The 16,119-nt window shown below is 39.5% G+C and overlaps 1 protein-coding gene and 1 pseudogene across 6 annotated transcripts in view; one reads left to right on the top strand and one right to left on the bottom strand.

Moving 5' to 3' along the window:
• The window catches only part of LOC308609219 (sex comb on midleg-like protein 2), a 142,793-nt gene that overhangs the window by 17,071 nt on the left and 109,603 nt on the right, over positions 1–16,119 (bottom strand). For 3 of the 5 annotated variants that reach the window (XM_081222842.1, XM_081222838.1, XM_081222841.1), the window contains exons 12-15: positions 14,190–14,303; positions 13,263–13,517; positions 9,893–10,044; positions 7,289–8,793 (exon numbers count right to left, since the gene is read on the bottom strand). In XM_081222842.1, the coding sequence (XP_081078968.1) occupies positions 8,665–8,793; positions 9,893–10,044; positions 13,263–13,517; positions 14,190–14,303 (650 nt within the window). In that variant the 3' untranslated portion in view covers positions 7,289–8,664. Of the gene's footprint in view, positions 1–7,288; positions 8,794–9,892; positions 10,045–13,262; positions 13,518–14,189; positions 14,304–16,119 lie in introns of those variants that run through there. The other 2 variants (XM_081222839.1, XM_081222840.1) reach the window with 2 other exon arrangements.
• LOC308609032 (protein kish-A-like) lies at positions 336–703 on the top strand (annotated as a pseudogene). Its single transcript has one exon. The product of its transcript is annotated as a protein kish-A-like (transcript).

The following is a 16,119-nucleotide window of genomic DNA, read 5'->3' as shown; positions in this document are numbered from 1 at the left end:
TAATCGTTCTTGGAACAGGGGCAGCAGAGGATGGAAAATCCACATCCTGAGAAGACTTCTCCCACAGAGGGACCTGGCTTCCATGCAGCTCCCCGAAAGGGCCGTGCAAGCTGCTCCGCAGCTCTGGGCTAACCAGCTTCTCATGCTCCTACAGGCAAAAGGCCAGGGGAGAATGGATCTTCCTCTAACTATGCCACTCCCCGTGTAGCTCCCTCTTCCTTTCTCTTTCACGTTCTTTCTCTTCATGATTACAAAGCTCTCTCCCATCCCCACCGAACCCTAGTTCCTCCATTAAAAAACATCCTCTCTGGATGTGGCTGGGGCTTCGCCGACCTATGTTTGCCATTTTCAATTTTTCAGAGTCTGGTGACTGTAATCTTGCTGCTTCTATGTACCTGTGCTTATATCCGATCCTTGGCACCCGGCCTCCTGGACAGAAATAAAGCTGGATTGTTGGGTATATTTTGGAAGTGTGCTAGAATTGGTGAACGGAAGAGTCCTTATGTGGCAGCATGCTGTATTGTGACGGCCTTCAGCATCCTCTTCGTAAAGGAGCTTGGAAAAATGCCAGAATTCAGTTACCATCAGATTTAAATATTAAAAAAAGGACTTATCTGCTGAAAAGAATGGAAAGAATGGTTAACCCTTTTATCTCTGAACACTGAATGAGATAAAGTTCCAGCGGCTGTTCTCTATTTTTGTTATTGGACCAATGTTCTGTATTATTAGGATGTAACCATTTAATACTCAGAGTTTCAATATGTCTGTAACAGTCAACCTCTGTACTGTCACGACAATATTACATTCTGCATATGTCATTCTGTTGTGTCAGATACCAGTTTTTAGTGAGGTATCTTTAAGACACATAGTAGAAAACAAAATTGGTAAATTACTCAAGTTCCTTTCACTGTGATTTGGAAACGATAAACCTCTACAGAATAAGAGTTCTTTTTGGACTAGCTTTTTTATTGAAGAAAAAAAGGTCCAATTTGTGTTGGTAAGGACTGCATTCATATTTAATAATGCCTGCTTTTCCTCTGGTCACACCATTTTGAGCATTAACCAGAGTACCTCTATTCTTAGTAAACTGTAGTTTATTACAGGTGTTTAAACTATTTAAAACAAGCCTATGCAGTTCTTAAGGAGGAAGATAAATGAGATGTAACTTGAGAGTACGATTGAGAAGATGTTCCTATTTAACATAAAAGAATTCAGAATACTTGATTGGTGTTATCGTCTCTGAAACCTCTGATTAAGTATGGATGTCTTAAGCATAAATTTGACCAGCCAACAGTCATTCTCTGAATAAGACTATATGCTTAGAGTAAAAAGAGCTAAACAGAACAATTACATAATGGTACTCTTGTATGTGTTTTTCACTTTTTTTGTGTTAGATCTCTACATTTTAATTACTCCAAAATGCAAACTGTTTTTGTTTTGAATACAGTACTTTAAATCTAGTTTATGTTTTGTCTACCAGCTTGAACAGGAATCTTGTGTAACTTAGTAAGTGATGATAAAGTTTTCAAATCTACTTACCATATGCCATGGCATAAATGTCTTTGAGCTTTGATGATAAAGGAAGACCTTCAGTAATTTTCATCAAGGCAAGAGGAACGTTGGAAATGTGACTTGTAAATTTTGTAGTAGAGCAGTTATTACACATTTATGGTTAACATTTCTTAAGGTTCAACCAAAATTCAGTTAAAATTTCAAAGCGAAGGAGAACTTCTTAGCTAAAAATTGCCATTATAAATAGTATTAGGTATTGTTGGCAGCTATTAATTCCCCATAAAAGGAATAAACCTTTTTTAAGAAAAGCAAACATCCTGTCTCTAACTTCCATATGGCTCTTGTCCTAGAAGATAGAAACATATCCTTTTATTTCCAGTAACTCATTGGTTGCGTCAGACCAGCATTTAAATTGTCTTCTAATACCCAGCAACGCTTCTCAAACTTGAGTGTACCAGAACTACCTGGAGGGCTTGTTGAAACACAGATTGCGGGGTTCCACTCCTAGCTTCTCATTCAGCATGTCTGATGTTTCTAACAAGTTCCCAGGTGGAGCTGATGCTACTGGTCCAGGACCACACTTAAAGACCCACATTTCATCTGTCTTTCAATACTGTGGCCACACTTGGCTATTGAGCACGTGAATGGGGCCAGGCTGAAATGAGATGTGCTCTGAGTGCAAAATACACATCCGGCTTTAAAGATGGCACACAAACAAAGAGAATGTAAACCATCTCTTTAATAATTTCATATTACTTACATGTTGAAATGATCATAGTTTGCATAGATTAAATAAACTATATTATTAAATTGATTTTACCTGATTATTTCTAAATTTTATGTGGATATTCGGAATTTTAAAATTACATATGTTGCTGGTATTACATTTCTTTTTTTTTTTTTTTTTTTTTGAGGCAAGGAATACAACTTTATTTGGAAAGCCAGCAGACTGAGAAGACGGCAGACTAGTGTCTCCAACAACCATCTTCTGGCATTACATTTCTATTTGACAGCTTTCTAACAGACAATTACAGGGAGATATCAGATGGTAAAAAAGAAATATTGGGGATGATTAGGAATTTGAATACTGCATGAATGTAGGATGATAGAAGGGAACTGCTAATTTTTTTAATAAACTTTTAATTTTACAACAGTTTTAATTTACAGAAAAGTTATTAAGATAGTGGAGACAGTACCCACACCCATTTTCATCCGTTGTGAGTATTTTATATTGTGGTACCTTCACCACAACTAATGAATCGATATTTGTACATTGTTATTAACTAAAGCCTACACTGTATTCACATTTCCTTTTCTCCTTTCTCTGTTCCAGGATCCCATATTATGTTTACTCATCCTGTCTCCTTGGGCTCCTCTAGACTGTGACAGATTCTGACTTTCCTTGTTTTTGATGACCTTGACGGTTTGGAGGAGGACTGGTTAGGTATGTGGCAGAATGTTCCCCAACTGGGATTTGTCTGATGATTTTCTTCGTGATGAAACTGGTGTCGTGGGTTTCGGGGAGGAAAACCTCAGCGATGAGGGGCCATTCTCATGGTATCATATCAACGGTACATACTATGAACAGGACTTCTCGCTGTTGATGTTGACCTTGATCACCTGGCTGAGGGTGTTCGTCAGGTCTCTCCCCTGGAGAGTTCCTCTTGTCCCCCCTTTCCATACTGCCCTCTTTGGGAGGAAGCACATACTTCTCTGCACAGCACACACTTCAGGAGTGGGGAGTAATGCTCCACCTCCTTGAGGGTGAGTGTCTACATAATTTGGGATTCTTCTGCACAGATTTCTCTCTTCTCCCCTATTTACTTATTCAGTCGTTGATTTACAGCAGTATGGACTCAGGGATATTTGTTATGCTTTGGGTTATAATCCAATACTGCTTTATTTTGTTGCTCAAACCGTTCCAGACTTCTTGGCCACTGGAAGCTCTTTCAGTTCGCCCCTGTGTCCCTTTGACATTCTCGTTGTTGTGCTTTCTTGGAGCACATCCTTCGACACTTACAAGATGCTCCAGGCTCAACTTGTGTATTCCCCGTCCCAATCCTAGAATCGGTCATTTCTCCAAGGAGCCCTGGTTCCTCTCATTACAGCATGGTGTTAGAAATGAATTATTAAGTTTTAAAGTGTGATAATGGTACGGTCACATTTTTATAAGTTTATCTTTTAGATATACATACTGACCTATTTATACATTAAGTGATCTATCAGATTTGCTTCAAAACAACGTGGAAATGGGAGATGTGAGTGGCAGCGTGGATGAAACAAGATGAGTTATGAGCTGATAATTATTGGAGCTGGGTGGTGTCCCTTCACTATCCTTATTTTCACATGTACTTGAAATGTACTACAATAAAGCTTTTTTTTTAAAGTAGTTGATAGAGCTAATATTTGCTCATTGAGTCAGGTGTTTTACAGGAGCTATCAACAGCGAGCACAACTTTGACCTTCTATATTTATATTTTTAAATTCCAACTCCAAAGCATGAAAAAGGTGGCTCCTAAATAGGAGAGAAAAATATCAGCCTGGCTCAATAAAAATGGAACCACCCAGCAACAGGTTTGCAGACACAAGATATAAATTGTCAGTAGGACATGGGACAGCTTTGTTAAACTTAAGGGTTTACAGCTCACAGTTACATCTTCAAATCCTAGTTAAACACACACACACACACACACACACACACACACACACACGCACGCATGCAAAACACCAACAGGTTTAGTGAAAGCACTTCGTTTGTGTCTCTGACAAATCTTTCAGTATATTCATAAAGATGAGGGATGTTTTCAATTCTCCTACAAGCCCCAAATCTCTGGGCCTAACTGCCTTTGCCCTGAGAGTCCTCTGGATCGGCCATCTCCCGTTACTGTTCAGACACATCTGAGCTGCTCCATGGTGGTGGCGGGGAGCCACACTGCATTAATGAAGTACAACATCAATAAAAATGATTTTCTTGTAAACTGGGAGAGGTACTGGAAACGGCCGTGTTTTTAAGAAGAAAATTTGCTTTTGTGTTTTTTTCCGTCAACCAACATCTAAGTATCTATTATGTAGGAGATAGTATGCTAAATCCTGGGAATACAATAATAAATAAAAGTATCAGCCCTGGAAGTGCTCATAGGAAAGAAACTTAGCATTTCTGAAGTGGCATCTGGCAGCAAACTCGGGAAACAACAGACTGGGGGGCCCAGACAAGAGAGAGCCGTGAGAGGTAGGATGCCTGGGACCAGGTGACGTCAGGGGTGCGGTGGGCTGTGGACGATGAGGAGCTGAGGCCAACGCTGGCAGGCACTCTGTCAGGTGCCCGGACGCATCAGTGGGTGAGGCGCTGTTAAGGCAGGGACTGGACAGGGGCACATCAGCAAAGGAAGGTGGGAAAAGATTCAGGTGTGATGAGGAGGAGATGCTGTGGGCTTGCACATACCCAGGCCTAGAACTCAAGGAGAAAGTTCAGGAAAGAAGCTGTGGCTACAAAGGTAGGGGTGCTTATTGTTTTTCTTGTTAGCATTTCAGAAGTATCTCATTAACTTCTGAATTTTATGTCCCAGAGTGTAGCCTGTACTAACTTTGTTTGCTGTGATTCTGAGTGTTCTATGTAGCTTAGTATATACTCAATTTTGTGAAAGCTCCATGGATTCTTAACAGTGAATTTTCTCTTTGAATCTAACGTCTATCAATAATGCCTTTTTTTTTTTTTTTTTTGTGCGGTACGCGGGCCTCTCACTGCTGTGGCCTCTCCCGCTGCGGAGCACAGGCTCCGGACACGCAGGCTCAGCGGCCATGGCTCACGGGCCCAGCCGCTCCGCGGCATGTGTGATCTTCCCGGACCGGGGCACGAACCTGTATCCCCTGCATCGGCAGGCGGACTCTCAACCACTGTGCCACCAGGGAAGCCCCCAATAATGCCTTTTGATTTATACCAGTATCTGCCCTTTAATTTTGCTTCCTTATGTCAAAGACTGAATGACACAATAAAGTCTTTTTGCTGTTGCCTCTTGTACAGCAGGGAGAGTGGGCAAGCTTGGTCTTAGTATGCGATCATTGTGGAGAGCTGCTTTCAGGGTTCAATTTCATCCAAATGCTGGACAAAACAGGGGAAACGTCAGGAGGGATGAGACGCAAACTGTCCACCATGCGTTCTGAAGGTGGGCCCTGGCTTACATGTCCTCCCTGAGAGCTCTCTGCACTCCCTGGATCAACGTCAGAGCACTTAAAAATATAAGCAAGTCCTAGCATCACAGTGTGGAAACAGCCCCAGAAATTTGAACATACTTCATTTACTCAACCAACTGTGAGTACAGTCCATTATGTAGCTTGAAAAAGCAGCACTTTTCCTCCCAGAATCACTGTTGCTAGTCATGATGTTTAATTTTTAATTTCTAATATTACAGAAGGGCATGGTTTTTTCATGTTTACAGAGGGAGTCCCAATTTAAAAGTCTGGGAAATTCTATTCTGAATCATGTACCATAAGACTCTCCAACAATTAGAAATCACGTAGACAAAAGACAGAAAAGCACATGCTCAATGTACCCAGAGGGCTTTAGAGCTCAAGTTGCAGAATCCTGCTGCCTACAGAAAGATGAAGAATGGGACTGACAGAGAAAACTAGAGCAAAGATAATTAAGTTCACAGGTAACCCGCGCTAACACGGCATGATAGTCTCTTCACAAAAATTTACAAACCAGATAGTGAAAATCGACACCTCCATTCCAGTTACTTGAGATCATCATCCCTGGAGCCTCAGTTAGGGCCCGGTTGTCTCCAACGAACAGCAGTGAGTTCTGGGTTCCAAGGCAGCAGCTCCTGGTGCAGGTGGGCTGAGGGGTCGGATCGTGAAGGCGATTCCACCACAACCCTGAGCCTCTAGGGCTTTTCCACCAGGTAAGCTGGGAGAGCTGAAGGCTGAGTAGCAGTATGGCTTCTGGCCCCCAGTGGTAAAAGAGCAGCCAGAGTTGCCAGCCAGATACATGGACTCAGGTGGGATGAGATATATGGGGGCACTGGCATTTTCTAGCACACTTGCATCACTGCCAACTAACTTGAGTACAGATAAAGCTCATTGATTTAACTTCTTACTGCTTCCCTGGGGTCTCATTTAAGGCCCCTGCAAAAGATCAGCCCTTTGCTCCTAGGAATGGCAAGTGTTAAAACCAAGTATTTGGACATATAAAGCCACAAACTTACTAGAGTGCTGCTTTTTCAACTATAGCTGATTCATACATTAATATAATGTGGTGAAAGCAAGTAAAATCAAATCTGAGGCTTTGACATTAATGGCTGTGGTTATTAAACTTTAGTACATTTTAAAATCTGAAAACTGTAAAACAGTGTTTATAAAAACACCTGAGGACTGTTTAACGGGGCACAGCATCTTCACACAAACAATTTGAGAGAAGACCAAGTTTAAATTAGAATTTTGTCTTATAACACAAAATGAATAACATAGATGAAACCACCCTTTAAATAGTAGCATTCCCATATAAAGTACACACTACCAAACGTAAGGTAGATAGATAGTGGGAAGCAGCCGCATAGCACAGGGAGATCAGCTGGGTGCTCTGTGACCGCCTGGAGGGGTGGGATAGGGAGGGTGGGAGGCAGACGCAAGAGGGAGGAGATATGGGGATATATGTATACGTATAGCTGATTCAATTTGTTATAATGCAGAAACTAACACCCCACTGTAAAGCAATTATACTCCAATAAAGATGTTAAAAAAAAAAGTACATTTGGTTTTCTAAAAAGGAAAATGTACATTCTTGCCCTGGTGTACATTTTATTGGCATTTATAACAAATGGCTAATACTTTTAGCAAAGATTCTCATAGCTTGTTAACATTACACCAAACTTATACAAAGTAATAACAATAAACATATAGCACCATTTCCCCTTGAAAGTTCTAACTTTAAAAATAAAGCCCCAAATGATAAGTCTGAGTTAATGCATCTTCCAAAATTTAGCAGAATAAATGGCTCAGAACTAAGCAAATTAACTAGCAACATTGCATAGGACAGAGAACTTCCCTGTACGGAAACCAATCTATGGATTGTTTCTTATCCCCTGAAGACTAAGCTGAGAGGTACTAGTGATAGCAAATGATGCACATATTTTTTTCAGAATAAAAACATCCAACTATATAAATAGTTCACCATTACCTCTGTGGCAGGGCAAAGTGCCATATTAAATTCAAAAAGAACAGATTTACTTGTCTGAATACCTACAGGTATAGAATAATATATAAATATGGTATAGTATCTGTATGAAGAATAAACACAGACAATAAAATATAGATATCTAAAAAATTTGGGCACAGGTGTCCTCATATAGAGATATGAGAAATGAATGCCTAGTTAAATGTCTAAGCTTAGAGAAAATATGTAAAGTTTTGAAATAATAGGTATTTCACTGAAAACTTTTAATCAGACTCCATCCAAACCACCCTTGTAGTATAATATCTCCTGCATAAAACAACCATTCTCTTACAATTGTTCGAAATTTATCAAAAACTGATTAGAACACTTTATGAAAGTTTGTAAGCTTGTTTTTTTCTTTAAATATGAACGAACACAACATAGCGAGAAATCATAACGCAAGGAGAATAGTTTATATGGCTATTCCCTTTCTAGAAACTGGTAGAACACAAACAGAACATTGCAGTAACAGCCATAAAATATTTGAAAACGAGATGATATCTACAGTTGCATCTTTAAATTCTTTTCTAAGGAAAACTTCTCATGGATTTCATTAGAGAGCCTGTCAGTCCCTGATACTTTCCCCTTTGGGATGTAGCTGTTTTGGTTTTATATATAAACATTAATCAAAATCAACGGTGTTTCTCTGCTTCTTGCATTAAGTATATGTGTAAACTGTACAATTAAATAATAAACTGTCAAGTGTAAAATAATAAAAAGACATAAAGGACTGCCAAGTTGAATATGCTAATACTAACATGTTAATGTGTTTTAAAGAAGTAGACTGGACTTGTAATGTAGTTCTGCAGTTCTGGATATAACGTAGTTTTAGAGGAACTGTCTACAAAACAAAAACTGCTACGAGAATAAAAATACTTTTAAATTAAAAAGTTATCAAGACAATTGAAAATTATGTCTAATCTAAACTTACACATTTTTTTTCAATTGTATTTTCCTTCTTTAAGTTTTTCAATATAGTAACATAACTTTAAGGCTGGCCCCAACTTCAGCCCCATATACTTCATCATCACATCACTTTTGAGTAGTAGCAGAGCCTTCCCATCGATCTCCTACAGAGAGAAAGAAATTATAATTACTAATACTGATTTCATGTTTTGTCACGTTACGTACATATAAGAACATGTAAAATAGGGAGCGGCTGTACATTCTCAATATATATTCTCTGAATATGCATTTATTTCCTGAAAACTATTAAAAATATAACTTATATGTGAAGCATCATTTGAAAATTTCTAAATTCACTTCAAATTTTAAGAAAAAGGAAATTTAACCCAGTATCTTTGAAAAATGGCCTTAGCATCAAACTCTGATTTTAAATACTATATGTTGAATAAAATACCACGTATTTACGACAAAGGGTAGAAAACTGTGAACTGTAGAAATGAATTTCAGACAGTCATTAACTTTCTTAGAAAGGCTGGGAATATGAGTATATCAGCATTAATGCAAACTGTAAATGTGCTATACAGTGTTGTCCTTATGTTGAAAGCTATTCAGTTAGTTGTGTGAAGCTAGTTAGATACGAAAACTTATTACTGATCTTCTTACAATGTCAAAAAGGATACATAGATATTTGGTGATGAATTTGATTTGTTAGAAAAGACTATAAACATTATTTAACAGACACAAGGCATCCTCCTAAAATTCTTCATTTCCTTAATTAAGCAGTTCATGTCGTGGAAGCATATTATTTGGTTTTCATGAGTTCCTATTTAAAATAAAGCTGCACTTAATCTTTTACAGTTACTGAATTCATCGGGCATCATAACAAGGAGGACACCCTGTCACAGCTGTGGTCACCCCTCCTACTCACGGTCCTGGGGCCGAGCAGGGAGCAGGTGGGGAGGAGGATCCTTGTAGCTGTTGTTAGAAAGGAGAAGACACCTGAGAGTGGCCATGCCGAATCATCTTCTCTTGAGAACTCAAAGACTTGTAGTATTTTAGGTACTCGGGTACCCATTTAAAGCACAGATCCAGCCTCCACCCTTCAAGGCTCTAACTTTGGGCAAAGTAAACTTTCTCGCATATGGAAAAATCAGTTGATAGGGTTCCCCCACCATCCACACTAATCAGTATCCAACTGAAGGGCCTGCACAGAGGTCATTCAAAGTCATTACGGCAGGAAAACCGGATCAAAAGATACATTACATGTTGCATGAAGAGGTCGGCGAGGGGGCCTGATATCTGAGGATCTTTATGTTTCATAAACTGTATCACTTCATCCACAGACCAGGTTGAAGGGTCCTTAGAGAAGCCTTGTTTCAGGACACTGGGGTCAGGTACAGCTATATAACTTGGAGCTTCAATGGGGGGAAAAAAGACAAATCATACTTGACCTGATCATTATCCTGAAAGAAGAGATGTTAGGTAGGGAGGAATTGTCTCATTCCTGGAACCTTCTGTGAAGTACCCCGGCATGGACCCAAGGACTCCAAGGTAAAATCCAGGGAAAGCCTAGATAAAGATGACCTGAGGATGGCTACTCAAGAATGTCCCACCTGACCTCCCCCAAACAACAAAAGCAGCTTCGGAAGACACCTTACAGTTCCAAAGATCGTAAAAGAGACTGAGCAATCCGAGGCCACTTTGGCCACAGGAAAATACAGCAAAAGATCTGTTACTTGGGTTAAATTAGGCTAATCTAAGCTAACTTGTTGCTTTCTTACTTTAAATATTTCAAAGAATTTCTCTCAATCTTTCTCCTCTTGATATCTCCAGATTAGGTTTATTTTACTAGCTAATTGCAATGGAAATCTCCAGAATTTACAGTTTGATAACTGCTTACATTTATTCACTTTAATGTATTCAATATGGATGGTTTTTAGCATCACTTTATTCCTTAAATTCCTGTTTCTCAAGCCTTACATGCTTATCTGAATTTTGAAGAAAACAAGATTATTTTGTGCTTAGCTAGGTCAGAAGTAACTTTAACATTATACTGAATGCCTCTTTCAAGTTTCACTGCATAGCAATAGATATTTTGGTTGAAGGTTTATATGTTTAAAGAAGAAGTAACTAAGACATGAAACAATTTAAGTGCTCATACCTCAAAAAGTTATAGCTGTGCTGTTCACTACGTTGTATTGAAATTTCTTTGTGTCCAGACAGGTATTCATTTACTCAACCAGAGCGCTTGACTCTCTAAAGTTAGTGTATGACAAGAGAAGTGGGGTTTGTAATTTGCTAGGAGGATTTGTTTCTCTAAACAAGGACCGTCAATACAAATTTAATATTTTTGTATGTGTGAATTAGCCAAAAGTGCACCTTTTCTTTCCTATCCTCTGGGCTCTGGCCATTTTATGGGTATTTGGAGTATTCACCCAGGGAAAGGGCAAAGAAAAACAGAAGATAAAAGAACTCACAATGGGAAATTTTATTTATTTTCTTTTTAAATAGCATAACTTTGGTATGAAATAAAAACTCTTTAGTAAAATATATCCTACTTTCTACTTGTCAGAGATAAAAATGTTGGTCTACCAAGAAATGCTGCTGGGCTGTATCAACCCAAGTAAAAACGATGATGGTATAGACCGTGCCATGCCTAAGGCATTCTAACAATCCAGACAGAAAAGTCTTCTCCTTTAACTCAAAACAGACTCAATTTAATACTTAAAAAATTACTGGTGGGGCTTCCCTGGTGGCGCAGTGGCTGAGAGTCCCCCTGCCGATGCAGGGGACACGGGTTCGTGCCCCGGTCCAGGAAGATCCCACATGCCGCGGAGCGGCTAGGCCCTGTGAGCCATGGCCGCTGAGCTTGCGCGTCTGGAGCCTGTGCTCCGCGACGGGAGAGGCCACAACAGTGAGAGGCCCGCGTACCGCAAAAAAAAAAAAAAAAAAAAAAAAATACTGGCAAGGCTAACCATACCTCTAAACTAACTTATATTTGTGTGGGATTTTTGGTTTCTGTCATCAGAATCTGGTATAGTTATGTTTTGAATAACACATAACTACTTTTACAGATTACTACAAATAAACTATATGTAAAGAAATGATTTCTGGTATAAAACTATAATTTTATATTAAAAATAAAACAGGGGCTTCCCTGGTGGCGCAGTGGTTAAGAATCCACCTGTCAATGCAGGGGACATGGGCTTGAGCCCTGGTCCAGGAAGATCCCCCATGCCCTGGAGCAACTAAGCCCTTGCACCACAACTACTGAGCCTGCGCTCTAGAGCCCGCGAGCCACAACTACTGAGCCTACATGCCTAGAGCCCATGCTCCGCAACAAGAGAAGCCACCGCAGTGAGAAGCCCGCACACCGCAACAAAGAGCAGCCCCCGCTCGCCGCAACCAGAGAAAGCCCGCGTGCAGCCACGAAGAACCAACACAGCTAAAAATAAAATAAATTTATTTTTAAATTTTTAAAAATAAAAAATAAAAAATAAAAATAAAACAACTGTGAGCTCATCTATTTCTAATCTATCATGGAAAATAATTTAATTGGGCCCACATCTTCAAAATAATCAGAGAAGGTTATGAACATTATATTAGTGTTATTCAAATAATTACATGAAATAAATAATTATGTGAAAAATAATCCAAGTCCAGTCATGCTCTTCTCCTTAATGGCTCTGTCTTATATACACTAGGAGACCAGAAGGCCTGTCTTCATGAACTCATATATTGTGAAAATATCTAAAAATTCAGGGTACGTTACCCCTTTATAAAACGAACATCTATCTTCAGTCTCTCTACAAAAATCACTCCAAAACCAGAGACAATCTACACGGAGTAGGAGATGGGGGTGACGATATTAAATGTATCACAGCATGTGTACAGTGCAGTTGCCCATAGATAATATCCATTATGAAAGGCAGGGGAGTTAGTTGATTCCTACTTCCTTTACTCCTCAACCTTGCCTAGATGCCTATCTGGTGACAAAAGACAAAACACTTATTCCTCTCACCACAGCACCCTTAACCCTTAAAAGGATACAGGATAGTAGCTATCTTTGCACATGGAAGGCTGCTCTGGCTCTTTCCAAATGAAGAGTAGGATGCTGTCCTGTTCATACATATCATGTTCTCCTGCGGGGTCGGAGGGAATGACTGGGAGTGTGGAAAATGGGGAAACGCCTGCAGCAACAGAATGCCAGAGCCTAGATCTGGGAACCACACACAGGCGGGGCCAGGAAAGGTCTCAACAGGGACAAGGAAGAGAGTACGTCAGAAAGAAGAGGGAGTGCATCCTTCCAGGCCTCAGAGTCATGTGAGGGTTGTGAGTCCAGGCAGTACCCAAGGAAATGATAAATTACAATGGATGGAAAAGCACTAAACTGAGAAGTCTCCATCAGAAACATGGCTGGTGATCCAGATTCCCAGAAATAGTTCTGCAATGCCATGAGGATTAGAGCATGTGTAGCAGCTTGGCCCTGAAAATGAGGTGAAGGGGAGGACTCGACCTCCTCACTTTTGGCACTTTCTCCAATGCGATAAACTCTCAGGGGATGTTGTGGGGCATGGAAACCTTAAGGGGAAAGACAAACACACTGGCTGAGAATCACTGTTTTTGAATATACCTTCACTTTTCCTCTGCATCTGGAATGTAACTTCATGGTGACTACTCTTGGGAGGTGATTTGGTCCCCACCAGTGTTGAACTCGAGGTGCATGGCACACTTTGAGAAACACTCCTGGAGACTGGAGTATGAGTGCTTATAGGACTTGTGCTGGCAGGATTCAAAGGACTTGCTGGATTTAGTGGTGAGTTTTTGGACTCTTCAGAAAGCATTTCCCCTTTGGGCATGCCATCTCCCTCAGAAGATAATACTTCTTCTACAAGAAAAAAAGACAAAGGCAATTATCTTCAACAGACTTACAGCTCGAATCCTATTAAAAGGTCAAAAATCCCCTAACTGCCAACAACAGTTCACTTAAGCCATGCTATACTGAACCACAAACCTCTAACACAAAGCGCATGGCCATCCCCTTCTTGGTGTTTATAGTAATGGACACTGTCCTGAAATCCAAATTGATTCTAATGATATCACCTATTTTTCTCATGGCAACTAACCCTCGCCAGTCTTGCCACCAAGACTATGAACACCTCACTAAAGCATTTCTTTTTAGGAATGCAGTTCTTTACAACTCTTTGTTACAATATGATCACAGAGTTGGTTTCTAACATTTGCTTACTCCTTGGGCACTTAAAACTTTCACTGGAGAAATGTACTAGGTTTTTCTATTCCTCTTTCTATCAGCTTTTAGCAATACAAAGCTGAATGGAAAATACGGCTATAACTGTTTTTCTTTAATCTAAGGAGAAATGACAACTGTGCACTTCTGAAGGGAATGAAGTGCTCAACAAAGCTGCCAAAGTAGTAGCCTAACTGCCAAACTGATTTGGGGGAATATACTCCCCTACTTCCAGCATCAACACTCAAGAGCATATAAGTGATAGAAGAGTGACTTTTCTCCCCAGTCTTGCAACATGTAAATACTATTTACCTTCAGAGGCATGCACTTTTGTTTTGGGGGACTTAGGAGAGAGAGAAGCAACATAAGGCAGAGGTTCCTGAGAAGGTCGTTTGGTGCTTTTCTTTTCTGTTGTATCTTCTTTTACTGTTTTCAAAAACAGAAATGTCTGTTATAACTAATTAATATACTCAAGCGTTTTCATATCATCAGCATAAAACACTTTTGTTTCTAAATCATTTGCCTACTATAACTTCATCAATAATTTATCAATTATTTATGAACAAGATGTGTTCATTTCATCCTATTAAACATTTCAGTGATATTATATTCAAGGGTTAAAGGCATTATGTCTAGGCTTCCTTTATTCTAGGGTCATCACATCTTTCTAACTCTCTCAGGCCAACAGTGAGGCAACCAATTGTAATGTGTCTAAAAAGACCTGGGAAAATTGCTCCCATGAGCAAGAAAAGTTAAGAATTCAGAGAAGTTAAAGAGAAGATAGGGTACAATGAACACTCCATTTTATAGGCGACAATCCTGGCCAAGGGGTACCCTTACAACAATTCTACTGGTTACTTATCATTCGACCAAATGCATTTCTTCCTAAAGGACCACACTTTAAGGCAAAATCCTGAAAATAAAGACATTTCAATTTATTAATTACACTACATTAGACTACGTTACACTACATTATCGATCAATATTTTGATTTAATCTCCAACTAAAAGGAAAAATAAAGTGCAATAGAAATCTATAAAGTAGGATAACAGACCTCCAGAGTGAAGAAAGACTGCAATGAGAAAGTACCAAAGTCAAACTTGATCTAGTTCAAAATGGCTGGGGGCCAGCATGCCTCTCAAAATCGTCTGATGAGCAATCTTTAGCCATCCAGTTACTGACTGATTACTAATGAGTCTAAGAGAGCTCTCACCATTTGATTTTATTTTTAATCATCAACTACAAAACTAACAGGCAAAACATACTTCAGTGAATGAGAGATATTTCTACAATTAGGACAGTTAAATTCTAAGAAGAGAAATAATTGACTTTTTTCATACCCATTTAATGATACAGAAAATTGGAGTACTAAAATATACAGTTTCTATAGTTTTCTATAGATATTTACCTCAGAATCATAGGAAGATCAGAAAAAGTCTTTACTTATCTTTTACTTGTAATATTATAATACATTCTTTATGAAAAGTTTATGAAGCTGGTATATGGTCTACTGTCTGGGGTTGATACAAACATAAAATTGATTCTTGACTTCTGCTTCTGGGTATCGTAGTGAGCTCAGGCATGAAATTGTTCCTGCAGAGATAACTACAAAAAGCCAGATAATTCACAAAGTACTTCAGAAGTCATCATAGAGAAGCACTTCCAGGATGACTGATGAAGGACTTCAGAAAATCCACTCCTTCATAAAAATAATGACAGCACTGGCAAAATTAGCTTTTTCAAAATTCTGGACGTCAACTAAAGGAGTACAACAACCCAAAAAGCAGTTATTCAAGAAAAATGGCCGAATCTCAGAAAGAACAACAAATTCTGTGGCATTTTAGCTTCCCTAATACAATCCCATTCACCTCAGTTTTGCAGCAGCCTTGCAAACCAACAGCTTCGCAACTACAGTAGCTGTGAAAGCCAGCAGCCAGCCTAGCACTGAAGGGGGCACAAAGGATTTGGAACTCTCCAAAAGCTCCACCCACAGACAACTGTCACTATTTGATCCATCTTGCAGCTCACTGAAGACCTCTGATCTCTGGGCTTGTTTTATTTGACCTAAATCAGAGCCTGCTCTGTGTGAACAGCCCTATCCAAAGCACTGGTAAAAAACCAAACCAAAACAAAACCAAAAAGCCCACAACAATGGCAACTGTTTAACACTGCAGCTTCCAGAGGTAGTATTACCAGTTGGGGCTGACAAGAAGCCGACCAAGAAGCTTAAAAGGAAAAACTG

This window comes from Mesoplodon bidens (genome assembly GCF_964165515.1).
Source record: "Mesoplodon bidens genome assembly, chromosome: X".
Classification (NCBI taxonomy): domain Eukaryota; kingdom Metazoa; phylum Chordata; class Mammalia; order Artiodactyla; family Ziphiidae; genus Mesoplodon; species Mesoplodon bidens.
Note: the sequence above shows the minus strand (reverse complement) of the source record. Positions and strands in the feature narration are given on the sequence as shown.